The 27307-nt window shown below is 37.3% G+C and overlaps 1 protein-coding gene across 1 annotated transcript in view; it reads right to left on the bottom strand.

The window, feature by feature from the left end:
• Positions 1–27307, bottom strand: part of LOC149244546 (AP-1 complex subunit gamma-2-like) — a 221621-nt gene that overhangs the window by 79321 nt on the left and 114993 nt on the right. Inside the window, exon 9 of the mRNA XM_089374886.1 lies at positions 18623–18745. Coding sequence (XP_089231012.1) covers positions 18623–18745 — 123 coding nt within the window. The remainder of the gene's footprint in view (positions 1–18622; positions 18746–27307) is intronic.

A 27307-nucleotide genomic window follows, 5' to 3' on the forward strand; every position in this document is an offset into this window, starting at 1 on the left:
CCTGCTAAAGCGATTGACATAAGTTCTAGACTCTGTATCACATTTTGATGACTACATAATATAATTTGCATTGTTGTTGTTTTATTTGTTGGAGTAAAAAGTTCTTTTACCTGCAGTGCTTCCAGCTAGGCAGGGCCCTCTGGTCTGGAATGCACTTGCATCGGTTATGTGTGCTTAGTAGATTTAAAGAAATGCTTTATGATTTCGGTAGAATTGTATTGTTAATGTTGTAAATTGATATCTCGTATTTCATTTGTTACAAGTGGTTAATGTTATCGATTCGTTTGAGCATCACATTTTGATTTGAATGAGTTCAATTGTTACTGTGTTAAGGGACCTGATTGTGTGCACACTAAGAGACTACTAACCCAGGGATCTATCGGAGGGTTGAGAGATATCACCAAGACTCAGACCTGTAGTCCTCTTAACTTGAATAGTTTGTTTATTTTTCCAGCATAAGTGTGAATTGATTGTTAGCTATTATTATTAATGGACTTTGTTGCATATTGATGGATAAAATTGCTTTTGAAGATTTGGTGAATATTGAATATCTGCTTATCGAGTGAAATGCAAGTGTGTCCAGTAGAAAGTAATTGTTGATAGAATGCTACAAGGTGTGTTAGACTTTACCAATTAAATCTAGTCCTGCATATATTATGCAGGTGCCTATTCAACTTACAAGTTCTGATTCATAATTAAATGAACTCGCAATTTAAGCAATTAAATTGCCCATCACCTCCTTCAAGTCAAGTCAGCCCAATGAAGAGACACCCATTCAGACAGGCAGAACAATATATATAAAGCATTCAACCTCCTCCACAAGGCACCATTTGATCTCACACAATACGAGACATTCTGGGCATCCAAGCAAAGGAGGAGGACGAAGAAGGATTATGAAGGATCTCAAGCATATCTCCCTCTCTCTTGACGTCGCACGTGTGACTTTCTGGGCATATTCTGGGCAGAAAGTAGAACTTTTGGGCAGCAAATCAAAATTTTGGGGAGCAGTTTCTAGGCAACAAGGCAGAATTTCTCGACAAAATATTTTTGGCAGCAGGGCTGAGTTTCTGGGCAGCTTCTAGGAGGTTGAATTTCGTCCTAAGCAGATCAAACAGGGTCGAGTTTGTTGGGCAGAAGATTGACTTAATAAGAGGGTTGTGTTGGAGAATGTCACTAGTATCGGTCTTCATAATTAAAGATAAATTTATTTTTGTTATTTCATTAAGCATGTTCTTCATGCTGTAGAAGTCAAGACAATATGTATTTGTGTCATGTCATTTTGACATTTGAAAAGAAAGAAATTTGATTATTATCATTTAGTTAATAAATGTCTATCAATATTCCAAGTCAACCCTCTCTCAATGAAGTCAGCATATATGGTTCTTGGGCACCCTAATGAACAGCTATATAAAGACTCTCTTTCAAGCTTTTTGAAGACATAATAGCAATCATAGGACAGTTCGACCTCTACAATTTTACTGAAGGAAAGAAAGTTGAGATTCTAATAGGGAAATGAAGTCTGAATTCCTACCCTATACCTGTTACATCTACAAGTATTTGAAGTTGGTAAACTGAGCCAAGAATCTGAGACAAGGCCAAGTATCTGAAGTTTGTAATAGAGCAGAGAAATCAAGTTAAGACCCGAGAATTTGACGTCTGCAGCAGGGCTGAGTCTGAAGTATTTTGAAGTTTGAAATAGGGCTGAGCTATTACCCCTGTAGTTGAGCCAAAGTTTCTGAGATCCAGATCAGGTTGAAGAAGTTTATGAATTTGATTGCGGAGAAGCGTTGTCTTGGAATGTTATTTGGTCTCAGGTTGGATATCTCATTTTTATTCAATAAGAAGAGGATTGTTGGGTTTTCCCCTTTTGATGGGTTTTTCCCTGGCTTGAAAGCCTAAATCCCTGTGTCTCTTACTTCTTTGTGATCTTAGAAGAATAGTCTGTGTAACTGCTTGATGAAGAAGTAACAATAAATAACAAAGAAAAAAAGATTAATTCTCACAAGTAATTACCAAGTAAGAAAATCTACTTTGCCTTTAATTTTCTAACAGGTTGTTTGACCAGGTTTGACCCAATGTTATCAGAACCGAACCAGTTATCGAACCAGAAAACCTTGTGGACAGGGAACAGGTCTAAACTGGACCAGAACTGGAAGAAAAAAAAAACGGTTTACCAAAAACATATAAAATATTCATATTTTAAAGAAAAACAGATATATTCATGTGCATCCATATGAATCCAAACCATTTATACACATACACAAAATTTCTCATTTATACAGCAACTAATAGTGCATATAACCAAAATAGCACTTAGGGCAAAACATCGTTGAACCAAAAATGTTACAAACATCAATAAGCAGGCTCTAAAAGGCCTTTTTAGTCCAGAATAAAATGATAGATCATAGTATTATACTACAGCCTACAATACTACAAACTACAGCTACAACAAATCAATGATCAAATCATCATATCATCATCTGATTCTTGATCATCCTCCTCATCCTCATTACAAGAATGAGTAGCATTCAAGTCTGCAATGGGATTATGGCTTGATTCCCCAACCTTGAAGCTGCTACTAGTGCTTCTGATATATCTGCCTTTGCATCCTGTGGAGGTGGGTCCAAGTCCAACCAAGAAAGGTCTTCATTTTCAAACGTTGGTGCTTGACACTCCACAACCCATTATGATGTTGGATCAAAGTCACCCAAGACAATGTTGCTTGATTCAGGGATTTTATTCAGCAATTGGTTGCGCCTCAACCTAAGGTTGTACTGAACAAAAACCAAATCATTTAACCTCTTTTGCTCCAAACAATTCCTCTTCTTAGTGTGTATACGCTCAAACACACTCTCCAATAGCTCTCCAAGACTCCAATCAACTCTTCAAATCTGCAAAAAATCTCCCGAAGAACAACCCTGCAAAAAACTCTCTGAATTCTCCTCACCGAACTCAGCTCAAGAATTGCAAGAGACTCGAATGAATAGTGCGAGTGAAATAGAGGGGGTGGGGGTGTTTAAATAGCGGTCGCGGGCCTTGTGAACTAGTGGAACCGATCTCTGGACCAGTCCTAACCGGTTCGGTGACGAAACCAGCTGGTTCGGTAGCGAACCAATCTTTTCCTGTTCCGATCGATTTTGCCCCCAAACCGGTCGGACCAGCCGTTCCAATAACATTGGTTTGACCATATAGCATTGTTGGTCAGTTTGACCATCATAGTGTTGCAATTTCTAAGTCTAACACATTAGAAACCCTTCATGGACTTCACTGATTTATTCCTACCTACTTGTTCTGTTAATTAACAAGTTATTTACCATGTAAATACTGGAAATAAATACAAGTACATGCTCAACACATTACAGATCAAAAACTGAAGAAAATAGAAACAAGCACACAAGTGACACGGTTATTTTTGGACTAATGTCCCCGGAAAAACCCAATTCGAGAAAACCATTGCAGCTATCTAATGGTTTGATTTATTAAGCAGTTTCAAAATACAATCTGGGTGCCAAATCCGACTCACCCAACAAAGAAAAATCTCGGCAGTAGTACCTCTCTACTTGGAAGCAGAAATTCCGGCTAAAACCCCGGATAAACACTTCGACAGCTTCACAGCTCCAATCTGCCCCACGAAACCCCAGCGCCAGCCTCTAGGGACTGCGTCAACCTCTCTCTGGCCCAGCGTTAGCCCAACGTCACTCCAATGACCCCTGCGTCAACCTTTGGAGGTACTACGTCAACCCTCTGGCCCTCTGTGTCACCCACGTTGGCTCTCTGAGGCGTTGTGCAGCTCCTGGCTGCCTCTGTGTGGGCCTTAGCTGGCTCTGCATCCCTCTCTCCTAGCTTCTGCGCTGATCCTCTCAGTACAGTCTCTCTACCTCTCTGCTTCTGTATTCACTGCCCCTCAGCTGCAACTCTGATCACTCTCTCAACTTTCTCAGCAAACCCAGCCCGAGAAAGTCGAAATCTTGATCTCTTGGTGTGTTCTCCTAGTGACCCTCAAGCCTCCTATTATAATTTTCTCGTTGACAAATCAATGGTCGAGATTAAGTCCCTAATCAACGGCTAAGATTAGATCTGGCTTGATCCATGTCTTTTGGACCATTCTAACGCAGTTGTATATTAATACACATTAATATTTTATTTTCCCTAAGTTTAGACTTAGGGACTCCATTAAAAATATTAATTATTTTCCTATCTCACAAACTATTTAGAATCTGCCCAAACCCTTTCTGGGTATTGGATATCCATGTGCCTTAGCCTCTCCACCAATTTTCGTGGCTACAGCACATCCAATGCTACCCCAAATCAACACATAGTTGACTAGTTGTTGTATCTCTTGTTGAACTGAAAATTTTCTTTAAGGAAAAATTTCTTGGGTTTTTCCCCAAGTGGGTTTTCCCAAGGTAAATCTTGTGTTCTCTGTGTATTGTGATCTCTATTGTCCTTGTGCATTTATTTTTGAAATTTTGAAGTGTAATTGCTTAATGATAAACTAGAATTGCAAAAAGAAGATCTACATCATTAGAACTTAGAAGTAATTATCATTCTTTCATAAATTAGTGCTTGTACCTATTGCACTTGAAAAATCAACAACTATAGCCCCAAGGCCTCAAAGGAGGTCCCATTGGACTAGAGTCAAAGATTAACCTCCCAAGTGATGTGAGGGAACAAGAATTCAATCAAGATCATTCAATTATCCAAATTACCCCTTGATTCTTATTATTATGCCCCAAAACATTAAGTAAAAGCGCATGATTACAAAATAGTTAAATTACCCATTGATGAATGACCCACCTTCTTTCAAGAAGGAATGTCTGATGAGAGGAAGAAATCTGACCAGAGCAATATGTGGAGGATCTAGGGCATCATGTCATGTGATGATCAATAGGGTTGTTAGCTGGTTAGATGTCCTAGGAGGCGGAAATTTTCTTCTATGGGTTACCGAATTTCTGGTGGGTAACAAGACCTACAATACTATTGTACCTTCTACTATCACACAAACCTATTCGAACACCTTCTTTGTTGAATTGGTCTTTGTCGAAATCTACCACCATACCTTCTTCTACCATGTGTGTACCCAAGATTTGGACGAATTCAGTCAAGATCATTCAATCATCTGGATTACCCCTTGATTCTTATTATTATGCCCCGAAAAATGAAGTAAAAGAACATGATTACAAAGCGATTAAATTACCCATTGATGAATGACCCACCTTCCTTCAAGAAGGAATGTCGGATGAGAGAAAGAAATTTGACAAGGTCAAAAATGTGGAGGATCTATGGAATCATGTCATGTGAAGATCAATAGGGTTTTTTGCAGTGGCATGATCCGGATTATCCACAGTTTGGTGTTCATTCTGTCGACGTTTCAAACCCCAAAGGGGGTCCATCATCAGGACAAATTAGATAGAATATGAATGAAAGCTTATTGAGAGAAGAGTCTTCTGACCTGGGAATAAATAAACCTAGATCCCTAATTTTTATAAAGAAGCCGACAATTATATATATGATTTCTTATTTATTTTATTTTTATTTATTATTTTATTTTCATATAATAGTTCTATAAAAAAATTTATTAATTAATATATTTATTCTTATTGTTTTACCTAGAACCTAAAAATGTTTTAATTGATAAGTTTAATTCATAAATAGGTTAAATTTATTTATATTTATTTTATAATTCCTTTTAATTCTTTTTATTTTTATTTTTATTTAATTAATTTGAAATTAATTGATTAATTAATTAATTTAATTTTAATTCTATCCAAATCTCTTTATTATTAACTTTATTTATTGTTATTTACCAATTTTTTTCTATCTAGCCCTAATTTTCAATTAATTAATTTAATTAATTAATTTATAATCTTTTATTTATTTATTAATCAAATGCTAATCATTGGTTATTATTAATTGTTTGGTAACACGGACTCAATTAAACTTATCAATTAAAAATGTTTTAATTGATAAGTTTAATTCATAAATAGGTTTAATTTATTTATATTTTATAATTCCTTTTAATTCCTTTTATTTTTATTTTTATTTTATTAATTTGAAATTAATTGATTAATTAATTAATTTAATTTTAATTCTATCCAAATTTCTTTATTATTAACTTTATTTATTGTTATTTACCAATTTTTCTATCTAGCCCTAATTTTCAATTAATTAATTATCTAATTAATTTATAATCTTTTTATTTATTTATTAATCAAATGTTAATCATTGGTTATTATTAATTGATTTAGTTTATAAATTGACTAATTTTATTAATTTTTATTTTAGAATTAATTAAAATCAATATAATTAAATAATTAAATTACTTTATTTAATTTTGATTTAATTAATCTAATTAAATTTAATTTTAAAATTAATTAGCATTTGATTAATAAATAAATAAAAGATTATAAATTAATTTAATTAATTAATTAATTGAAAATTACGGCTAGATAGAATAGATAAAAATAAATAAATAAGTAAAAAACAAAAACAGGAAAAAAAAATGGTAAATAACAATAAATAAAGTTAATAATAAAGAAATTTGGATAGAATTAAAATTAAATTAATTAATTAATCAATTAATTTCAAATTAATTAAATAAAAATAAAAATAAAAATAATTAGAATTAAAAGGAATTATAAAATAAATATAAATAAATTTAACCTATTTATGAATTAAACTTATCAATTAAAACATTTTTAGGTTCTAGGTAAAACAATAAGAATAAATATATTAATTAATAAAAAAAATTATAGAACTATTCTATGAAAATAAAATAATAAATAAAAATAAAATAAATAAGAAATCATATATATAATTGTCGCTTCTTTATAAAAATTAGGGATCTAGGTTAATTTATTCCTAGGTCAGAAGACTCTTCTCTCAATAAGCTTTCATTCATATTCTATCTAATTTGTCCTGATGATGGACCCCCTTTGGGGTTTGAAACGTCGACAGAATGAACACCAAACTGTGGATAATCCGGATCATGCCACTGCAAAAAACTACCACAGAAGCTTAAAATCTAACATATCTTCCGTGTACGGAGGGGAAACATGGAAGGAGATCTGTCTTCTCGAAATCTGGAGGATAAAAATTGAGAGGAGTACTGCAGACCTGCAATTTCTTAAACAATGTAGAAACAAGAAAATCATTCCTCCTTTTGCGAAGGTAAATCATAGATTATTTAATCATTATAATAATAAATCGTTTTTGAAATTAAGTTTGGCCCTAATTCGAGGTGAAATCGGAAGAACTAGGGCAGCGTTAGACAAGCTCAATCGCTTGGCCCTTTCCACTCATCTAAAACTAACTATGATAATCAGCGTCGATCTATGGAAAATAATTGATGCAAAAGCTGCATTGAAGGCCCAGGCAGAGGGTAGAATTGCCCGGGTAAGACAGTCCAGGAAGCTGTCCAAGCTGGAAGAAGGCGTGAGTTTACCTACTGTGAAAAGCAATCTAGCCTTAAAGGAAGACAGCGCAGAAACAATTCCAACGATTCCAACAAGAGACAGCGAAGAAACGAAAGGCAGCAAAAGTTCAGACAGCGTAGCTGAGGTTTCCAGCAGAATAAAACACGCTAAAATCATGAATGATAACACCTTGAAACGTGTTGAAATCATGAATGATAACGTGAACCCAATGGTTTCCTACGCTGTTCCATGTAACTGCGTTGTTCCCTGCGAGCCACCAGAACCCATAATGGACTTATCCCACGCTATTCCCTTCGGTTCCAGTCATACCTGTAACAGCAGCAACATAAAACAAGCTTGTAATAACAGCAGTATCACCGTGAGCAGCGTGGTCTCCTACGCTGTCTCAGGCTTTGACAAGGGGCCTAACAGCGCTGGTTATGACAATGATTGTAATAAAAGCAGCAACATAAAACACGCTTGTAACATCACCAGCTATATAAAACACGCAGGTAGTAACACCAGCAGTATAAACAATGACAAGGGGCCTAACTGCGCTAGTTACAACAATGATTTTAATAAATCCGGTGCAAGCATAATTGAAGATGAAATTGATTCCGTTATGGATGTAAATATCAAGGATGTTGAAATCAGGAACATTATATATAAAGACAGAAGCAGCATAGAAGATGTTGGAACTAATGCAGATTGTAGAATTAAAAATGATAATGCTACAGGTGATAATCAATTGAGAGCAGAATCTAATAATCCCGACAATGGTAGGTCTGTTACTGGGAACCCCAATGTTCCAAATCATGATAAAAGAGTCGTTAACCTCTCATCCATAATGCTCACTTCTGAAGAAATCAATATCCTTAGCAAAGGATTGGGATTTGCGGTCTCTCCTAAGAACATTCCATTTGAAAGCATCATCTGCAACATTGAGAATGGGACTCAAGGCCTTTCATCAAACATTAAAGAGATATTAAGACAGGAATGTTCTATAGCTATGTTGAGGTCTAAGCGCCCAAAGAGTAACCTGAATAAAGAGGGGCGAGAGGCTCTTAGATCTCTTCGAAACAATGATAAGATAGTTGTTCTTAAAGTTGATAAAGGAGGGGCCACTGTTGTGTTAAATAAGGAAGATTACATTCATAAAATGAATGAGCATTTAAATTGTGGGAGTTATAGAAGAGTCAACTCCAACCCTATTCCCAAGGTGATAAAACAAGTCAAGAAAGACATCATGGAAACTAACCTAGAAGATAAAATAAAAAAGAAGTTGATTCTCTCCTGTGAGGTTATTCCTAGAATCTATGGATTACCAAAAATCTATAAAGAAGGGGTCCCTCTCAGACCAATTGTTAACACCATTGGTTCCCCTACCTATGAATTGGCTAAGTATGTAGCTAAGATCCTAAAGCCTCTGGTTGGTAACACGGACTCTTTTATAAAAGACTCAAATGATTTTGTAAAGCTTATTAAGAATAAAAAGGTGGATAAAGATGATATTCTAGTAAGTTTTGATGTGGTTTCTTTGTTTACAAAGATTCCTCTAGATGAAGCTGTTCATGTTATAAAGATGGCCACTGATCCTGAAACAGGAAAGCTTGCAGAAATTTGTTTACGGTCCACTTTTTTCAGTTTTCAAGATCACTATTATGAACAAATATCTGGAGTCACCATGGGTTCCCCACTCTCACCTATTGTTGCCAACTTATACATGAAGTACTTCGAAAGAAAGGCCCTTGACTCATATCCTTTGAAGCCAGCTTGGTGGAAAAGATTTGTTGATGACACTAACCTGAATTGGACTCATGGTAAGGCGGAACTGGAGAGGTTTTTCAATCATCTTAACTCTATATCTTCTGAAATCAAATTTACTATGGAGCTCGAAGAGAATGGTAAGATCCCCTTTCTTGATGATCTAATCAATAGAAAAGAGGATGGTACTTTTGGGACACCAGGTCTATAGAAAGAAAACTCATACTGATAGCTATCTTCATGCTGACTCTTACCATCATCCTTCCCAAAAATCTGGCGTCTTAAACACTCTAGCTGTTAGGGCTTTCAGAATTTCTGACCCGGATCACCTAAAAGAAGAGATTGAACACTTAACCTCTGTCTTCAAAAGCCTTGGATACAAGGAGTGGAGTATCAGGAAAGCTATAAGAAGAGCTCAGGATAAGGTCCTCTCCAAGCGTCCTCCTGAAGACAAGAAAGAAAATCATGGGAAAGTTTACCTTCCATTCATCCAAGGGATTACAGATAAGATTGCAAAAATTTTAAGGAAGAATAACATAAACACTCAATTTACAACATGTGGAACTATAAGGCAAATGATGAGGTCGGTTAAGGATAACATTGATCGTCAACAACTCAAGGGTGTGTACAAGATTGATTGCTCTTGTGGCAAGAGTTATATTGGGGAAACAGGTCGTTCTCTGAAGATAAGACTAAAAGAGCACGCAGCTGATATAAAGAATGAGAGGTCCCGTACATCAGCCCTTGCAGAACACTCGTCCAAAACCAAACATCATATGTGTTTGGAAGACGCTAAAATTATTGCAAGAGAGGATAATTATCATAAAAGAAAAATCAGAGAGGCCATCGAAATCATGAAATTTCCTCAGAACCTCAACAGGGACAATGGGAGTGAAATCAATGGAAATTGGCTTCCCCTGATCAGACAGATAAAACATTTTTAATTGATAAGTTTAATTGAGTCTGTGTTACCAAACAATTAATAATAACCAATGATTAGCATTTGATTAATAAATAAATAAAAGATTATAAATTAATTAATTTAATTAATTTATTTATTTATTTAAAATTAGGGCTAGATAAAAAAATAAAAAAATAAATAAAATAAAATTGGTAAATAACAATAAATAAAGTTAATAATAAAGAAATTTGGATAGAATTAAAATTAAATTAATTAATTAATCAATTAATTAAATAAAAATAAAAATAAAAAGAATTAAAAGGAATTATAAAATAAATATAAATAAATTTATCCTATTTATGAATTAAACTTATCAATTAAAACATTTTTAGGTTCTAGGTAAAACAATAAGAATAAATATATTAATTAATAAAAAAATTTATAGAACTATTATATGAAAATAAAATAATAAATAAAAATAAAATAAATAAGAAATCATATATATACGGCTTCTTTATAAAAATTAGGGATCTAGGTTTATTTATTCCCAGGTCATAAGACTCTTCTCTCAATAAGCTTTCATTCATATTCTATCTAATTTGTCCTAATGATGGACCCCCTTTGGGGTTTGAAATGTCGACAGAATGAACACCAAACTCTGGATAATCCGGATCATGCCACTCAAAAAACTACCACAAAAGCTTAAAATCAATAGGGTTGTTAGTTGGCTCGCTATCCTAGGAGGAGAAATTTTCTCCTATGGGTTACCGAATTTTTGGTGGGTAACAAGACCTACAATACATATTGTACCTCCTACTATCACATAAACCTATTCGCACCCCTTCTTTGTTGAATTGTTCTTTGTCGAAATCTATGACCATACCTTCTTCTACCATGTGTGTTCCCAAGATTTAGACGAAGGTACCAAAAAATAACACTAACATGGCTCTATATTTATCAATCAAACCATTTGATTTCAACTTCCTTCGATATGTCAATTTACAACCTATGGATCCCTTATTTGGAGGTAATCCAACTAACTTCCAAGTTTTATTTTTCATTAAAGCATCATATTCTTCTTTCATTCCATCTCACCATTCTTGTTTGTTGTCTACTTCATTAAAAAATCTAGACCATGTGTATTTACAACTTCACCCATCCAAGAAAGACTTACCTGATAAGGTAACTTTGACCTTGTTCTCCTCTCTTCCTATGGTATCTCCTTTGGCTTTGCATCTTGAAGTATCTTGTAGAACCACTTTGGCCTTTTCTAAAAACTAATTGTAATCAATGAATGAATTGAATTGATTTACAATGAGCAATGAAGCTCAATAAATAATACAAATGTATTTCCAGAAACAGGAAGTTTCTAATAAGAAACTACTAATAAGATCACAGATGATCTTATCTACATAAATGAGCATTAAACACTAAAATAGCATTATTCTAATACCCTCCCTTAATGCTCAATCTATTTACAACACCTATAGACCCTCTGCATTTTACAAAGGGGCTTGGTGAAGATGTTTGTTCGCTGCTCTGTGGTGGGATCATACAGCAACTGAATGGATCCGTCTTCAACAAGCTGCCAAATGTAGTGACAATGGGTTTCCAAATGCTTTGTTCGTTCACAGAAGACTGGATTCTTGGCGAGTTTGAGCACTCCCTGATTATCACAGAACAAGGGAGTAGAACCTTCCTGGGAAACATGCATATCTGCAAGCATACGTCGAAGCTAAACTGCCTCACAAGATGCCTTAACTGCTCCCAGATACTCTGCTTCTGTCGAGGAGAGAGCCACTGCCTGTTGCTTCTTACTAGTCCATGTGATAGCATCGGATCCCAAACTTAACACATACCCAGCTGTAGATTTACGGTCATCAACCGAACTTGCCCAATCAGAATCTGTGTAACCACTGAGTGTAGGATCTGAACTCCGAGTGTACAAAAGTCCATGATCAGGAGTGCCACTCACATAACGCAGCACACGCTTCGCTGCTATCCAATGATCAGCGTTAGGAGCTGTCATGAAGCGTGAAATGTAGCTCACTGCAAAACTAATATCAGGTCTAGTGGCAGTAAGGTAGATGAGGTTGCCCACTAATTAACTGAATAAAGATTCATCCACAAGTGGTGAGGATGACTAAGCTGAAAGTTTGAGCCCTGGTTCCATAGGAGTCGTGACAGGTTTGCAATCCTGCATTCTAAACCTGTCCACAAGACTTCTGGCATACTTGGCCTGAGAGAGAAAGACGTTGTTCTCACTCTGCCATACTTCAACCCCCAAACAGTAATGAAGAGGTCCCAAATCTGTCATATCAAAAGTGTTGCACAAATCTTGTTTGATCCCATGGATCAAATGTGTTGAACTACCAGTAATGATAAGGTCATCCACATAGACAACCACAAACAGAATATCATCACCAGTATGTTTGATATAAAGGTTTGCATCAGATGGACTCCGCTGAAAGCCATGATCTATTAGGTACTTATCAATTTTCATGTACCAAACCTGAGGGGCTTATTTCAGACCATAGAGTGCTTTGACTAATTTACAGAGTTTATGTTCTTGACTGGCAACCTTGAATCCTGGAGGCTACGTGATGTAGACTTCTTCCTGTAAGTCACCATTCAAAAAGGCACTCTTTACATCCATCTGATGGACTTTCCAGCTGAACTGAGCTGCTAAAGCAAGGAGGAGCCGTATGGTACTCATCTTCGCTATAGGAGCAAAGGTCTCTTCATAGTCTATGCCTTCCTTCTGTGAGAACCCTCGAGCAACAAGGCAAGCCTTATACTTGTCTAGGGTTCCATCAACTTTGTATTTCATTTTATACACCCATTTGCAGCTAATGGGCTTCTTCCCTGCAGGAAGATCAGAAAGGGTCCAAGTGTGATTCTTCTGAAGACTCTGGAATTCAGCTTCCATAGCTTGTTCCCACTCAGGTATACCCTTAGCCTCTAAATAGGTTTGAGGCTCAAAAACACTGTGTAGGTTAGCCATAAGAGCAAAATTTACTATAAGTTGTTGTTTGCTCTTATTTTTGGAAGTTCTACCTTCAAGGAGCTCATTATCCTGGAGATCACCAATAGTTTTAGCCCACCATTTAGGCCAAAGAGTAGAAGAACCAATATCTAGAGTAGGTAGAGGAGGCTCAGGAACAACGGGAGCAGTGAGAGGAGGATAATTTTCAGGAGGGAACTCAGGTAGTGCATCATCAACTATTGATGCTGCATCATCCCTCCCATCAGGTGGACCTAACGAAAGAAGAACACTGTGAGGCTGATCCACAGAACACTGCTCAAAAGGAGGAGACGGAAAGAACCCTCTGTCTTCATCAAATACTACGTCCGGACTGAAGATAAGACGATCAATGTCTATATCTATCACCCTATAGGCCTTGTGGTGATCACTGTACCCTGTCGTCATGAGTTTCTGGCTTTTGGAATCCAACTTTGAGCGCTTAGCAGCTGGAATCCAAACATATGCAACCAAGCCAAACACTTTGAGGTGACTGATCGTAGGTTTACGGCCAGACCAAACCTCTTCTGGAGTCTTCCCCTCAACAACATGAGTAGGTGATCGGTTAAGAAGATAAACAGCAGTAAACACTGCTTCAGCCCAAAATTTGTTTGGAACACTCCTGTGTTGTAACATGGAACGAGCCATTTCGACAACCGTATGGTTGCAACGTTCGACAACATTGTTCTGCTGAGGAGTGTAGGGTGTAGTTAATTCGTGTTTGATATCACAAAAGTTGGAGAAAGCAGAAAAACAAAATCCTCCCCCCTCCCGTTATTTGTCCTAAGAGTTATGATATTACAGCCAAACTCTTTTTCAACTAAGGACTTAAACTTTCGAAAGATACTAAATACATCATATTTATGTTTTAGAAAGTACACCCACATCTTTCTACTGAAATCATCTACAATAAGCAAAAAATATTTGCAACCACTAACTGAAGATGTATTCAGAGGACCACAAATATAAGCATGAATTAACTGGAGTACCTTAGATATGTGCCAAGATTCTCCATCCTTGAATGAAGACCGATGTTGTTTGCTAGCTTGACAGGCGCCACACACTCCCAAATGCTGAGTCTGAATATCAGGTAACCCTGACACAAGTCCCTCTCGAGATAGCTGACAGAGATACTAAATGTTTAGATGCCCATATCTCTGATGCCACAGAGTGCTAATGGGACAACATGAGCTGCTAGAGCCACTTCTGGAGAATCACCAGTGTCAAGAAGCCTGTATAGGCCATGATCCTCTAGGGCAACAGCAACCATAAGATGAGTTTCCCTGTCAATAATGGAGCACTTGTGTGCACTGAACACCACATCAAGCTGAGGAGAGTTCCTCATACCCTGGCTGACAAACAGCAGATTAATTTCCATACCAGGAACATAGTACACATTCAGGAAGATGAGTGTGCGCCCATCAGACTGGATCTGAACTGTACCTCTACCAACCACTGTGTACTCCTCACCTCCGCCGAATACCACGGAATCACTGAAAGATGAGAAGTCAGTAAACCAATCACGCTTGTGAGAGAAATGACGTGATGCACCAGAGTCAATGTACCAGGCAGAAGACGGGGCATGATCTAAGGACCTCTTAGCCATAAAGGCGTAAAAGGCAGATTCCTTCTGCTCGGAATGTTCTGCAACATTCGCTTTCTGATGAGACCCTCCCTGCTTCTTTTGTTCAGAAGCAATCCTCTGTCGGCAATCTTTCTTCATGTGGCCGAACTTGTGACAGTAATTACACTGCACATTTTTCTTCTTAGCAGGATCAGAATGCTGAGAAGAACCTTTCTGCTGAAAGGACTGAGAGGACTGATATTTGGCAGCGAAAGCATTTTCTGAGGAGGCTGATGAAGCACCACTACCAAACTGTTGTTTCCAACGATCCTGCTGTAAGAGTTTGGTGCATAACTCCAGAAACTTCAGATCAACATTAGTGGAGGTAATGTTGAGTGTTTCTATGAAGTGCTCATAAGGTTCTGGTAGACTTTTCAGAGTGATGACTACCATATCTTCTTCCTCCATGGTCTGACCAATGGCTTCGAGCTGATCTCCAATGTCTTTAATCTTGTTAAGATGTTCCTATAAAGACATACGTTCGTCCATCATGATGGAGAACAACTAATTCTTTAGAAAGAGAGCTCTGCTCTTGTCAGAGGTCTCGTGAAATTCCTTCAAATGTTGCCAGATTTCGGCAGTTGTCTTGCCGGAAGGAATCTGTTGTAACTGATCATCAGTCACAAAGAGTTTGAGAAGCATAACAGCCTCTCGATTTCGATCATCAAACTTATCTTGATCTGCAACAGGTGTACCAGGACTAAGCTCTTTGCCCAAAACGAGCTGGTCAAGACGCCTATATTCAAAAATCGTCAACATTTTCTGTTTCCAGATGTTATAATTGGTGCCATTAAAGCGTTGACTGCCTTCCAACATCAGGTTGGTTAGCGAGGCCATCTGCACGTTTCCCAAGACACAGCAAACAACAAAGGATTTCGGCACGGATTTCAATGCAGATGCCGACTGATCCAGACAAAATCTGACAGGTGTTGGTGCAATATGAAATAGAACCAGAAATCGTTCTGAGAAGCTTAGGCAAGAAGAAACTTGAAGGATAATTGCATGCCCAGAAACTAACATGTATACAAAAAATCTATGTTTTCTGAAAAACCAAAAATATATATAAGAGAGATTGATGCGGGCAAGCGTGGGCTAAAATTTTGAAAGTCAAAGCTACCATGCGTTATTCAATCTGCAATAACTGCACTGAAAATGAACGGACAGTGGCCATTTTCCCATACGCGGCCTCTGTCGGGTCGGTGTTTGATTACGGCTCCCCGGAAATCTGAAATCTCACCGCCTGATATCGACAAAAGCTCTCATTTATCACAGCGATAATGGCAGCCACAAGAAACTCAAGCCGAAATCCTGCAATTCTAGCAGGGCAAAAAATCCGATGCAGACACGATTGCACTGTACTTCCTTCACGAGAAAAGGCATGAGCCAGTTGACCCCGGAACTATAAAGCCCTGCAAAAGCATTTTTCGTGCATCGGATTTGCGTGCATAGATACGTCTGTATTGAATGTGGGCGGCAAATGTTACAATCAAAACAACTCATAACCTGGTCGACGCCATAGTACTGGTCATCGGTTCGAACCCCAAGGCCACACTCGGAAGTCCCCGAGATTACCTGATGGTAATGCGAGGATACCGTGGACGACGCTATGGAATGCTTGTTCTTCCGGCGCCTGGCACCCACTGGCACATTCCTGAGCGTCCCCCCGGTCATCCAATATCTCTGGCAAATGCGGGGCATGATTCGATGCTCTCGACACTCATCCACGACGACTAGCAAATTGTGATGTCGGACGATGGCAATGGCAATGGCAGACTGTGACTGAAGCACGAAACTTTTCAAACAATGAAAAAAATATTTCGCAAAAAATACCCGAGCTCTGATACCATAATCAATGAATGAATTGAATTGATTTACAATGAGCAATGAAGCTCAATAAATAATACAAATGTATTTACGGAAACAGCAAGTTTCTACTAAGAAATAAAACTGGCAAGTTCCTAATAAGAAACTGCTAATAAGATCACAGATGATCTTATCTACATAAATGAGCATTAAACACTAAAATAGCATTATTCTAATAAATTGACCAACTACCATCTTCTCCTTCTAACTCCAACTCTACTTTATCTTCCTCCTCTTCTTTGTCCTCTTCTCTTCTTATTTTCCTATATGTGGCAAGAGTTTAAGCTCAAGCTCTTCTTTATCAATTAGGAGTTTTAAGCTCAAGCAGTCCTTTATCAATCAGAAATTTTAAGCTCCACCTCTTGTTTATCAATATATAAACCTTCACCTTTCCATTCTAATGGTCGCACATGTAGGGGATTCTCATTGAAAATCACATTTCTATACTTCTAACGATATTCCTATTTACTAGATCATTATTGCTTGTAGGCATTCAATTTGAAGTTGTATCCAATAAAGAAACACTTCCTACTTTTGGCTTCAAATTTATCATTTATGTCTAGCTTTATCTAGAACATAGGCAATATGCAAAATAACCAAAGACTTTGAAATTTGTTACCAAGGGTTTCTTCCAAAACTATGTCACATAATTTCTCGAACTTCGACCTTGAGGTTTGAAATTCAGAGAACCCATGAAGTTCAAAATACCTCATGATAGTTGACCAAGTCCACAGCTCAAGCTCGTTCTTGTAGTTTCCAAGTCAATGATAACATTGTTTATGTTTATTGATATTGCTTGCTTACAACTTTTATGTTATATAACATTTCAAAGTTAATATAGAAAATATATATAGACAAACCTTATCAAATAAATCAAATTCGATCTGAAACTAATCATTGCCGAACCCTAACTCAAACCAGAACCATGTGACTTAGTTTCAGACCAAGATTAGTAATGACTGTTACTACAAACTGCCTTTCTGGGACTTCCATTGAACAAAAACATTGTTGTCTAAACTATTTCAACCAAAAAATGATCACTAAGACTATGTCACCTTATCATACATCTAGCCACTTCCATAAGCAAACGATTTTTCCTTTTTGCCATGGCATTTTTGGTTGTGTGTTTGCAATGATGGATGCCATGTTGATATCAAAAATCAGAAAATGCATTGGATTCATATTCCCCTCCTTTATCACTCCTTAATATCTCTTCCCCTTTATTACTCCTTATAAGCAACGTATATCCCTTTAAAACAAGGTTTTGCAATTTATAATGTGCAAAGGGTTTCAAAACAGGGAATTTAGTTTAAAAAATAAAAATAAAATAAGAAAGAGTTTCAAATATCCAAAGGGCTTTTCAACAGATGATTTACATCAACTTACTTCAAAAAATATGTAGATTACTATCACTTACTATCTTCACTAATGATTATTGTGTCAATTGGGTCCAACCTAGGCAGTTGAGACAAAGAGTGTTATCCTCCCTACCCAAGTTCAATTCTAGCACCTGACATGTTCAGCTTTTCAATTAGTATAGTATTGACAACAGTTTTGAGCTTCTAGAGAATCTAGTTTACCGTATGTACCATCGCTGAAATGTTGGGAAGTGCCCAATGGGATTCTCTAGAAAATGTATCTTACGGATAATTAAACCAAAAATTAAAGAAAAAACAAAAAACAAAAAAAAAACAAAAACAAAAACAAAAAAAAACAAAAAATCAGGCAAAATAAAGCTATAGAGGCAAAGAAGGGAAAGAAACCATCAGCACTTGGAGATTATCAAGAGAAGGATAAGATCTATAAGTTTCAAGGTCAATGAAGATCAAATGAATATTCAAGGCATCCAAGAATATAAAGAATGAAGAAATCAACAAATAGCAGAGATAATTAACGTGCAGTAAGCATGTATAACAAAACTAACATATTTAAAGCGGTGAAAATTTATAATAAGATACATTGTATAAGAGTTTATGGCATAATAACAGTCACAGATATAAGATAAAGGATGACTAACCAAATTATTCTCTTACCTGCTCATTCCCATTCTGACAAACTCGATAAAGAGACCTTACAGTATATCCTTGAAGGTCCATCGCGTTACTTATCACCACAATGAGAGAATAGCAGACTTCATCAGTGACATAGCTCCCAGCCTGAAAACAAAAAAAATATGGAAATTAAAACCAAGTAAAAGATTTACATGATACATCAGAATAGGTTCAACTACACACAACCAAAACTAAATTGTAAATAAATGAAAAGTTAAGACACTTCATAGACAACCCCTAATATGAGGAAGTTCGATTAAGAGACCATCAAATGAATTTAGGAAATTGGCCTAAATCTTACAACAATAACTTGTGACTTATATAATGAGAACATGTCAGCTGATTAGTAATTAAATCTTTAAGGACATATTCAAATTTCAGAGATTATAATTGCTAATATGTGATTAGCTATGAAACCAAATTCGTCCCCCCAGGCCCGTCGTGTCCCAAATCCTGCAAATCGGACACGATTTGGGCAGATTCGAATCCGAAAATAGGGATTTGTCATGTCCAACTGGGACACGATCGAATCTGGATCGTGTCCTGATGGGACACGACGAATCCCATATTTCAGATTCAAATCCGGAAAAAGGGATGCCGTGCAGCGTTATAAAGGCAGTTTTTGCCTTTCTATTTGCACATTCACTCGTTTAGTTTGCTGTGGGTGTTTGGGAGAAAGGAGCAAAGGGTGTGGGAGAATTTTCAAGGAGATTCAAGCAACAGGTAGGTGCATTTTCTCTCCTTTTTTTTGCATTTTTATTACAGCAGTTTGCATGTGCATTTCTTTTACAAATTTGTGCATTTTTTGTTTACTTTTTTACAGCATTCATAGCTCATTCAAGGGCAGCAAGGGAGGGGCAAAGGAAGGGGAAGAATGTCCCCATTGGAGATGCCCCTCCTCTCCCAATTTCATCAGTGTCTGCAAGTGTTCCCTCTATTGCAAGTGGGGCTGCAATAGCAGCTTCAAATGTTGAGGGAAGACTTCCTCCTCAAGGTAACAAATATCCCTTGTGAAAATATGTCACAAGAGAGAAAGGGCCACCCAACAAGGTGAGGGGAGGAGACAATGTGAGTTGGATATGCAGCTATTGCCACAATACCTTCACAAGCACATATTTTCATGTGAAAGGTCATTTGTTGGCTTTACCAAGTTATGCAATTGGAGCTTGTACAAATGTGCCTTTACCAAAGAGGAAAGAAATGCTAAGAGAGTCCAATGTTGGTATGCAAATGTGGCTACAGAATCAAAAAAAAATAAGAATGATGACCCCCTTCCATTCTTGAGGAAAAGCAGCAACAAATTCCCATTTGAAAACTCTGGTGGGGGACAAGCAGTCAAATGAAAGGCAATTTCACTTGGTCCAAAAGACAAGATTTTTCAGAAAGAGAAACGGTAAGAGCTTGATCTCACCATTGCCTTTTTTTCGATCAAAACTTTATATCCGAGCTCTAACTCAAGGGGTTCCATCAAGGTATGTGCCTCATGGGTCAGAGAAGCTTAGAACAACATTGTTGACAAAAGCAAAAAAAGAGGTGGAAAAAATGTTTGAGCTTATTAAAGCATCATGGCCAACATTTGGGGTTAGCATTGTTTCTGATGGATGGACAGATCAAGCACGGCACCCACTCATCAACTTCATGGTGTCTTCCTTGAATGGTACAGTTTTATTGAAAGCAGTGGATGTACTTGGACAATACAAGGATGCACAATATATGGGTGAGTTGTTCATTAAAGTTATTGAAGATGTAGGTGTTGATTCTTGTGTGCAAATCATTACAGATAATGCACCTGTTTGCAAGGCTACTGGCATGATTGTGGAAGTTAAATATCCGCAAGTGTTTTGGACACCTTGCATTGTCCATTCGTTGAACTTAGCACGGAAATCCATTGCTTTTGATGTGCTTTGGATTGGTAACATTATTGAGGATGCACGGCATATCTGTAACTTTGAACAAAACCATACAAAAGCCCTTACTATCTACAAGGAGTACAACAATCTATCATTGTTGAAAATTGTCAATACACGGTTTGCCTCTTCATTCGTCATGTTGAAGAGGTTGAGGGAGGTCAAGACCGCTCTTGGGGCCATGGTTATTTCATAGTTTTGGTCTTTTTGGAGAATGACAAATCAAGTAGCCTCTAAAAGAATGAAGGACGCAGTGTTAGATGATGCTTGGTGGGAGAGGGTAGATCTACTTATTCAGATCATGGACCCTATCATTTCTTTGCTTCGATTTGCAAATACAGACCAACCCACCCTAAGAGAGGTTTATGAGGGATGGGATTCCATGATTGAGTCTATGAGGAGCATTATTTTATAGAGTGAGTGCCCCGAGTATGAGACATCATCAAAGGTCTTCTTCACCACTGTACAAGATATTCTTGTCAGCATATGGGACAAGAATTACACACCTTTACATTGTTTGGTTCACTCATTGAACCCAAAATACTACGGCCATGAGTGGCTGAATGATGGACCTTCCCGCAAATTCCCTCCTCACATGGATGGTGAAATCTCAAAGGGGAGGAAAGATGCATTCAGGTGGGTTTTTCAAGATCGAGCATCCCTTGATGAGGTGGAGGATGCCTTTGCAGAGTTTTCCACTGGCACTGGTCGATTTGCAGGATATGATCTGATTAGACACAGGGGGCTAAGAAGCCCTATTCTTAGTGGGCAAATCATGGGGCAACAAGCCCTCCTCTACAGCAGTTAGCCATGAGGCTCCTCTCTCAAGTGACTTCATCCTCTTGTTGTGAGCGGAATTGGAGCACATATGGGAATTTGTATAGTGTCAAGAAGAGCAGGCTTGAGCAGTCCAAGGCAGAGACAATGGTGTATGTGCACACCCACCTTTGTTTTATTTACAGGCAAAGGGATGAGTGGTTGAAGGGAAAGACAAAGATGTGGGATGTCTTTCCTAATGATATGAGTCTGGACAGCAATGTTGAGTTGGCATTGGCCAACTTGGATCTCAATGATCCAGTGCTGGAGCCCGTCAGATTTGATGATGGTGATAGTGTAGAGGGGTCATCCTCCACACCAGTAGATGCAGAGATGACTTTGGATATAGAGGAGGAGGATGTAGCAGAGGAGAACAGTGATGACCATGATGATGAGGACAGTGATGGTGATTTTGATGATGACTATGAGAATTGACGACTCATGAGTCATGAGCTACCTACTGCCTTGAGGCTTTTAGACTCGTAGTTGTAGTTGTTTCGTATTTTCTATTTCTATTTGCCATTGGCATTGCACTACCTATGTGAACAATAACACATTTTGATTTTGATAACTTAATGAGAAAACTACAATATCTTTATCTTACTATCTTGTATTTCTCCTATTTTATCATTGATGAATTGAATATGTATTATAATTTATCATTTATCATTTATGTCACAATTGTATTTGTAATTTTGTATGCATAATGTTACTTTGAAAAACTTACATCTAGTCTTCTAGATGAAGATCTATGTTTGAATCAATGAATTTGTATCATGAATGAGAATATATGCAAGCAATATCTAATTTTTAATATATATATATATATATATATATATATATATATATAAACGTGTCCTATTCTGAGGGGTCAACGTTTCCGTATTCGACACTCGAATCCCTGTATCTGTTGAATCCCAAATCTCTGTGTCAGGTGACTTATGTGATTAGTTATGGACAAAGTTGCCAAGGTTCATGGGTACAATTGCAATACTAGGTGTTGGTGTAGTATCAGATATGCATTTTTTTGAAATAGGATTTATCAAAGTGTTTTGGGGTGGAACTTATATTTTATATATATGGTGTTTTATGTGTGTTCATAAAACTTAAATATGACATAACTACATGTAAACTAATAAACTATAACATATTTCATCAAGAATGCAAAAAACAAAAATTTAACTATATTATTGAGAATGAGTCAAACATAAATTTCTACAGCCAAAAAATATAAGTGTTGCAAACATCCCAATTTCATCTCAAAAAATGGTGAAATCATGCCTTTTTGGCCTAGCCAATGTTTGCCAATTTTTATCGATATTTTGGTGATATCTTAATTTTTTTATGTTTGCCAAGTTTAACCAATATTTTCTTGATTTTTACGATATTTTGGTTCTCCGGACTTGCCGAATTGATCCCGATGTCGATATTTGCAACACTGGAAAATAGAAACTATCAATGTTTACAATGCTAGTGTATAAACTATATGCCAAGAATTTGAAAATCAAAGACTTTATGCTAACTAAGTCTAGAGCAATGTTGCATGATCCAAAGGCAGAACCAGGACCCGTACGGACCCATGGGAGATCCGCAATTCCACCGAATTGGGTCAGTTCCTGGAAACCTGAAACTGCGTGGGCTCGATCCGTGGTTCTGTTTTTCCAAATCGCGGTTCCAAACAAGGATCCGCAATGGATCGGGCACAAATCCGGGTGGATCCGAGGCCCGATAGGCGCTTCTGCGGAGGCCAACCCAATTTTCATTTTTTTTTTTGCTTTAACTTGAGTTGGGGGTGGATTTAAGGTGAATTAGGGAAATAATAGATGGGGATAAAAGTCATTTCCCCATCTCTTTTCCTCACTCTTGTATCTTTCGTGAGGTTGGAGAAGAGAGGCTTGACGAGAGCTTGGAGGAGTGAAGGAGGAGCTAGGAGCGGTGAAGGAGGAGGAGCTTGGAAGAGTAAAGGGGGGCTTCTATCTGCAAGAGCTAAAGAGGTAAGTGAAAACCCCAAACTCCCTCATTTTCTATCTAGCTGTTGTACATCTTGTTAATGTGTTGTAGGTTACACATGCCACTGTAATTACCAGTGAAGACAGTATCATTGATATTCGAAAATATTGTGATATTTTCGGGGAGACGAGATATCATCGAGGAAATATCGCAATATTTTGTGTCCTCAAAAATATCGGCGATATTTCAAGAAAATATCGCAATATTTCCAAAATATCGTCGATATTTCAAGGAAATATCGCGCTACTACCGAAAATATCGTCGGGCATGGAAAAAAATTCGTCGCCACAACTAGAAAAGGCCAAATTCGTTTTTGTTTTTTGATTGCTGGAGAAGGAAGGGGAGAGCATTATGTTTGTTGTCAAGGAGGATTCGAGGGTTGAATAGCCATTATCGCCACCAACAACGACTGAGACAATCTTCATTTCTTCCATTAACAGGTATGTTCTAATAAACCCCTATGTTAATGGTTTTTTTTATAAATTTAGGGTTCTTCTTTCTTTCCTATTTGCCTACAAACATTTTGCTTGTTTTTTTCCATTTGCTATGATTTTCATGCCTATAAGCAAATGCAAGGGTTTTCTCTATATTTGGACAGCAAACTCCATTTTTTTTAACTTTCAAATGCACGCTCTTATTGTCATTTATGATTTTTCATTGAATTCACATTGCAAAGAATGTAGCAAAAAAATTATTTTGTAAAATGAGGTGGTTATTACTTATTAATTCCAAAAAAAAATTGGTGCCCTAGGTTTGAGTTAGCTCACTACAAAATTCAAATATGCCAAAAGCCTTGGACCCATTTTGGGAGTATGGGGAGCCTGATGGTGGGACAAATCGGGCATATCTATCATGCAAATTGTGTGGGACCAGGACGACAAGAGGGGTTATGCAATTGAAATAACAGCTGGCTAGACTCACTAGACATGATGTTGGGATTTGTATAGTTTCTAGTCCGGATCTTATACAAAAAACTCTTGAAGCAATTGATGGAAAAGATAGAAACAAGGAAGAGGCAGAAAGAAACAAGGTTGAAGCGCAGGTAGATCTTTCAAGATATCTTCTTCTGATTTTGATGTTGAGGGTAGTGGGAGGGGCTCCACAGCATCACCTGCTACTGCTAGTGCCAAGTCATCACTTTTTGTTCCACGAACAGGACATGGAGCACAACCTAGCATAAAATCAATTGTTACAGAAAAGGAGAAGCAAGAAGCAGATAGAATCATGGGGAGGTGTCTTTTCTAGAGCGACTTACCTCTCAGCATCACCAAAACCAATCCATTTTGGCAGCCAATGTGTGATGTTATTGCTATTGTGGGCCCAGGGTACAAAAGTGTTACATATGAGGAGTTGCGGGGGCCAATTCTTCAAGCAGAAAAGCAAGACATCAACTCTAGATTGGCGGAGTTGAAAAAAACATGCGAAGTTTCTGGATGCACAGTGATGTCTGATGGTTGGACAGATAGGAAGGGTAGGACCCTTCTAAATTTCTTGGTACATTGTCCTAAAGGTACCATGTTTATTAAATTAGTGGATGCATCATCACATATCAAAGATTCAGTAACGATATGTGAATTGTTAGATGGGTTCATTCGGGAGATTGGTGTGCAGAATGTGGTGCAAGTCATAATAGACAATGCAGCTAATTATGTGTCTGTTGGCAAGATGCTTATGGAGAGGCATCGCACATTGTTCTGGACTCGGCATGCATCACATTGTATCAATTTGTTGCTTGAGGATATGGGGAAACTCTCCTTCATCAAGGAGATGATTGATATGGCTAGGAGCGTCCCAAAGTTTATTTACAACCATGCTTTTGTTCTTAGCCTCATGAGGAGGTTCAATAGAAACAAGGAGTTGCAGCGTTCTACAATCACATGTTTTGCCACAAACTTTATTACTCTTCATTCTTTTCTTTGATGTCAGTTCGAGTTGAAGCAAATGTTTGTTTCTGATGACTGGCGTAATTGTAGATACAGCAGGGAGTAGAAGAAGCATGCTCAGTTAGTGAACCTATAGTAAAGGTCAGGAGATTGGTAGATGGGGAGAAACCTACAATGGCTTATTTGTATGAGGCCATGGATAATGCCAAGGAGACCATAGGTTCTTATAATGCAGACAAGGGTTCTACTGGCCTTGATAGGCATATGATGTTATGGGATGTGATTGATAGTCGGTGGACAGGGATGCTTCATTGACCCATTCATGCAACGACAGACTTTAGTGATTGCCCAAGGACACAAGCTTGCATGGTCTAAATCATTGTTAGGCTCAGATTAGCCTTGGATCAAGCTCAAACACAGAGGTAGACTTCAAAACCCTTCCCAATCGGTTCTTCAGCAAAAATACAAGTTGTAGGCCCACTGTTAGGGTTTCGTCCTATTCATACCAACTCAAAAATTCACCACAAAAAGCAACAATTTATGTCAGTAGTTCAACGAAATTCTGTGAATATTGATCTCCAAATCCTTTGTGTGAGTTCACCATCCCTTGGTCTGCTTAACAAACCAGTAATGCCCTAAAACTAGCCTTGAAAGGGATCTCACTTGGTGATAGTTCAGAACATTGTACCTTAATGCCCTAGCCGCAAATCTGTTCACAAAAAAAATGCCTAACAAATACAAAATAAAAGACGAACAATCCAACAAGAAGACTTGCCTCAAGGCCGAGTGTACAGGGTAATATGTTTCAAGAGATACGCCCTATCAAATTGTTGTTTGTGCCAAGCCCTAGCTGCGTCAGGAAGGCCAACACTTTGCCTCAGATAATTTGCCACCACTGAAACTATTTTGAGATGATCACATGTCAAAATGAAATTTTTTATGTTACTGGAACATGATATATGTTATTTGCTTAATTCTACTGGTACATGGATATCAATATGAAATATGTTATTTAAATTAACATTGTTGAAATATGGATACCAATATGAAGTTTAGTATTTGATTAACCTTGCTATGAAATCTAAATTATGAATTATGTTATGGATGAGAGAGCTATAATTTTATTTCATTTCTGCATATCGACATGATTGATGAGATGAAAATAAAAGAATGGCTACATTTTAATATGAAAGCTAACTTCTTGATATATGGACTGGATATGGCTAAGTACGTTATGTGAACGTAAAGATCAATATTATAGATAGAAACATATGTGAAATACACTAATATATTTATACGGACAAATGTTTACATTGCAGATAACATCGTTACCAAATCGACCCGTGATGACAAAATTTCAAGAACAATTGAGACTCAATAAGGTTCCATTATAGGGTGTTGCCCCTGGTCCCACTAGGACGGGTGGAGATATTACCCACCGTTCATCCTCCAAAACTTGGAGTCATGAGAGCACTGTGCGAATCACAGTCCCCTAGATGTGTGATGATAATTGTAGGATGCGCACTGGGGGATCAGGTCGATATAATTGACACTGACACCCTTAAGGTTTATAAATGGTTAGATCACTATAATTGAAGTCATGGCATATCCCAGTAGAGGACGGATAGAATGGGAGTGGAAGAGATTGGGAAGGATATGATGATTCTAGAATAGCTTGGAAGTCATTTGGGGCTAGGCTTGACTATTAAAATTATAACCAATAAGTGTTCAAAATAAAAATTTTAAAGTGTCCTCGCAATAATAAATAAACACTCAATCACAGAACACAATCCTTACATGATTATACCCAACCCTGAAGTAATTACCATTATACTATATAACCCTTACTTCAGGACGAAATTTTTGAAGGGGGGGTGTATGTAATGACCCGCCTACAATTATAAACAGAATGTAAATATTAGCATACATATGGGACATCCATATGATAGCTACATATGCATGAACAGCATGTATTGCACTACTATACTTACTAGCTAATAGTGAAAAAGTTTAAATTTAGTTGGATGAATCGATTATCTAAATAAATTCCT

This window comes from Pinus tabuliformis, chromosome 8, assembly GCF_031772625.1.
Source record: "Pinus tabuliformis cultivar Carrire ecotype Pingquan chromosome 8, CPIR1, whole genome shotgun sequence".
In the NCBI taxonomy this organism is placed as follows: domain Eukaryota; kingdom Viridiplantae; phylum Streptophyta; class Pinopsida; order Pinales; family Pinaceae; genus Pinus; species Pinus tabuliformis.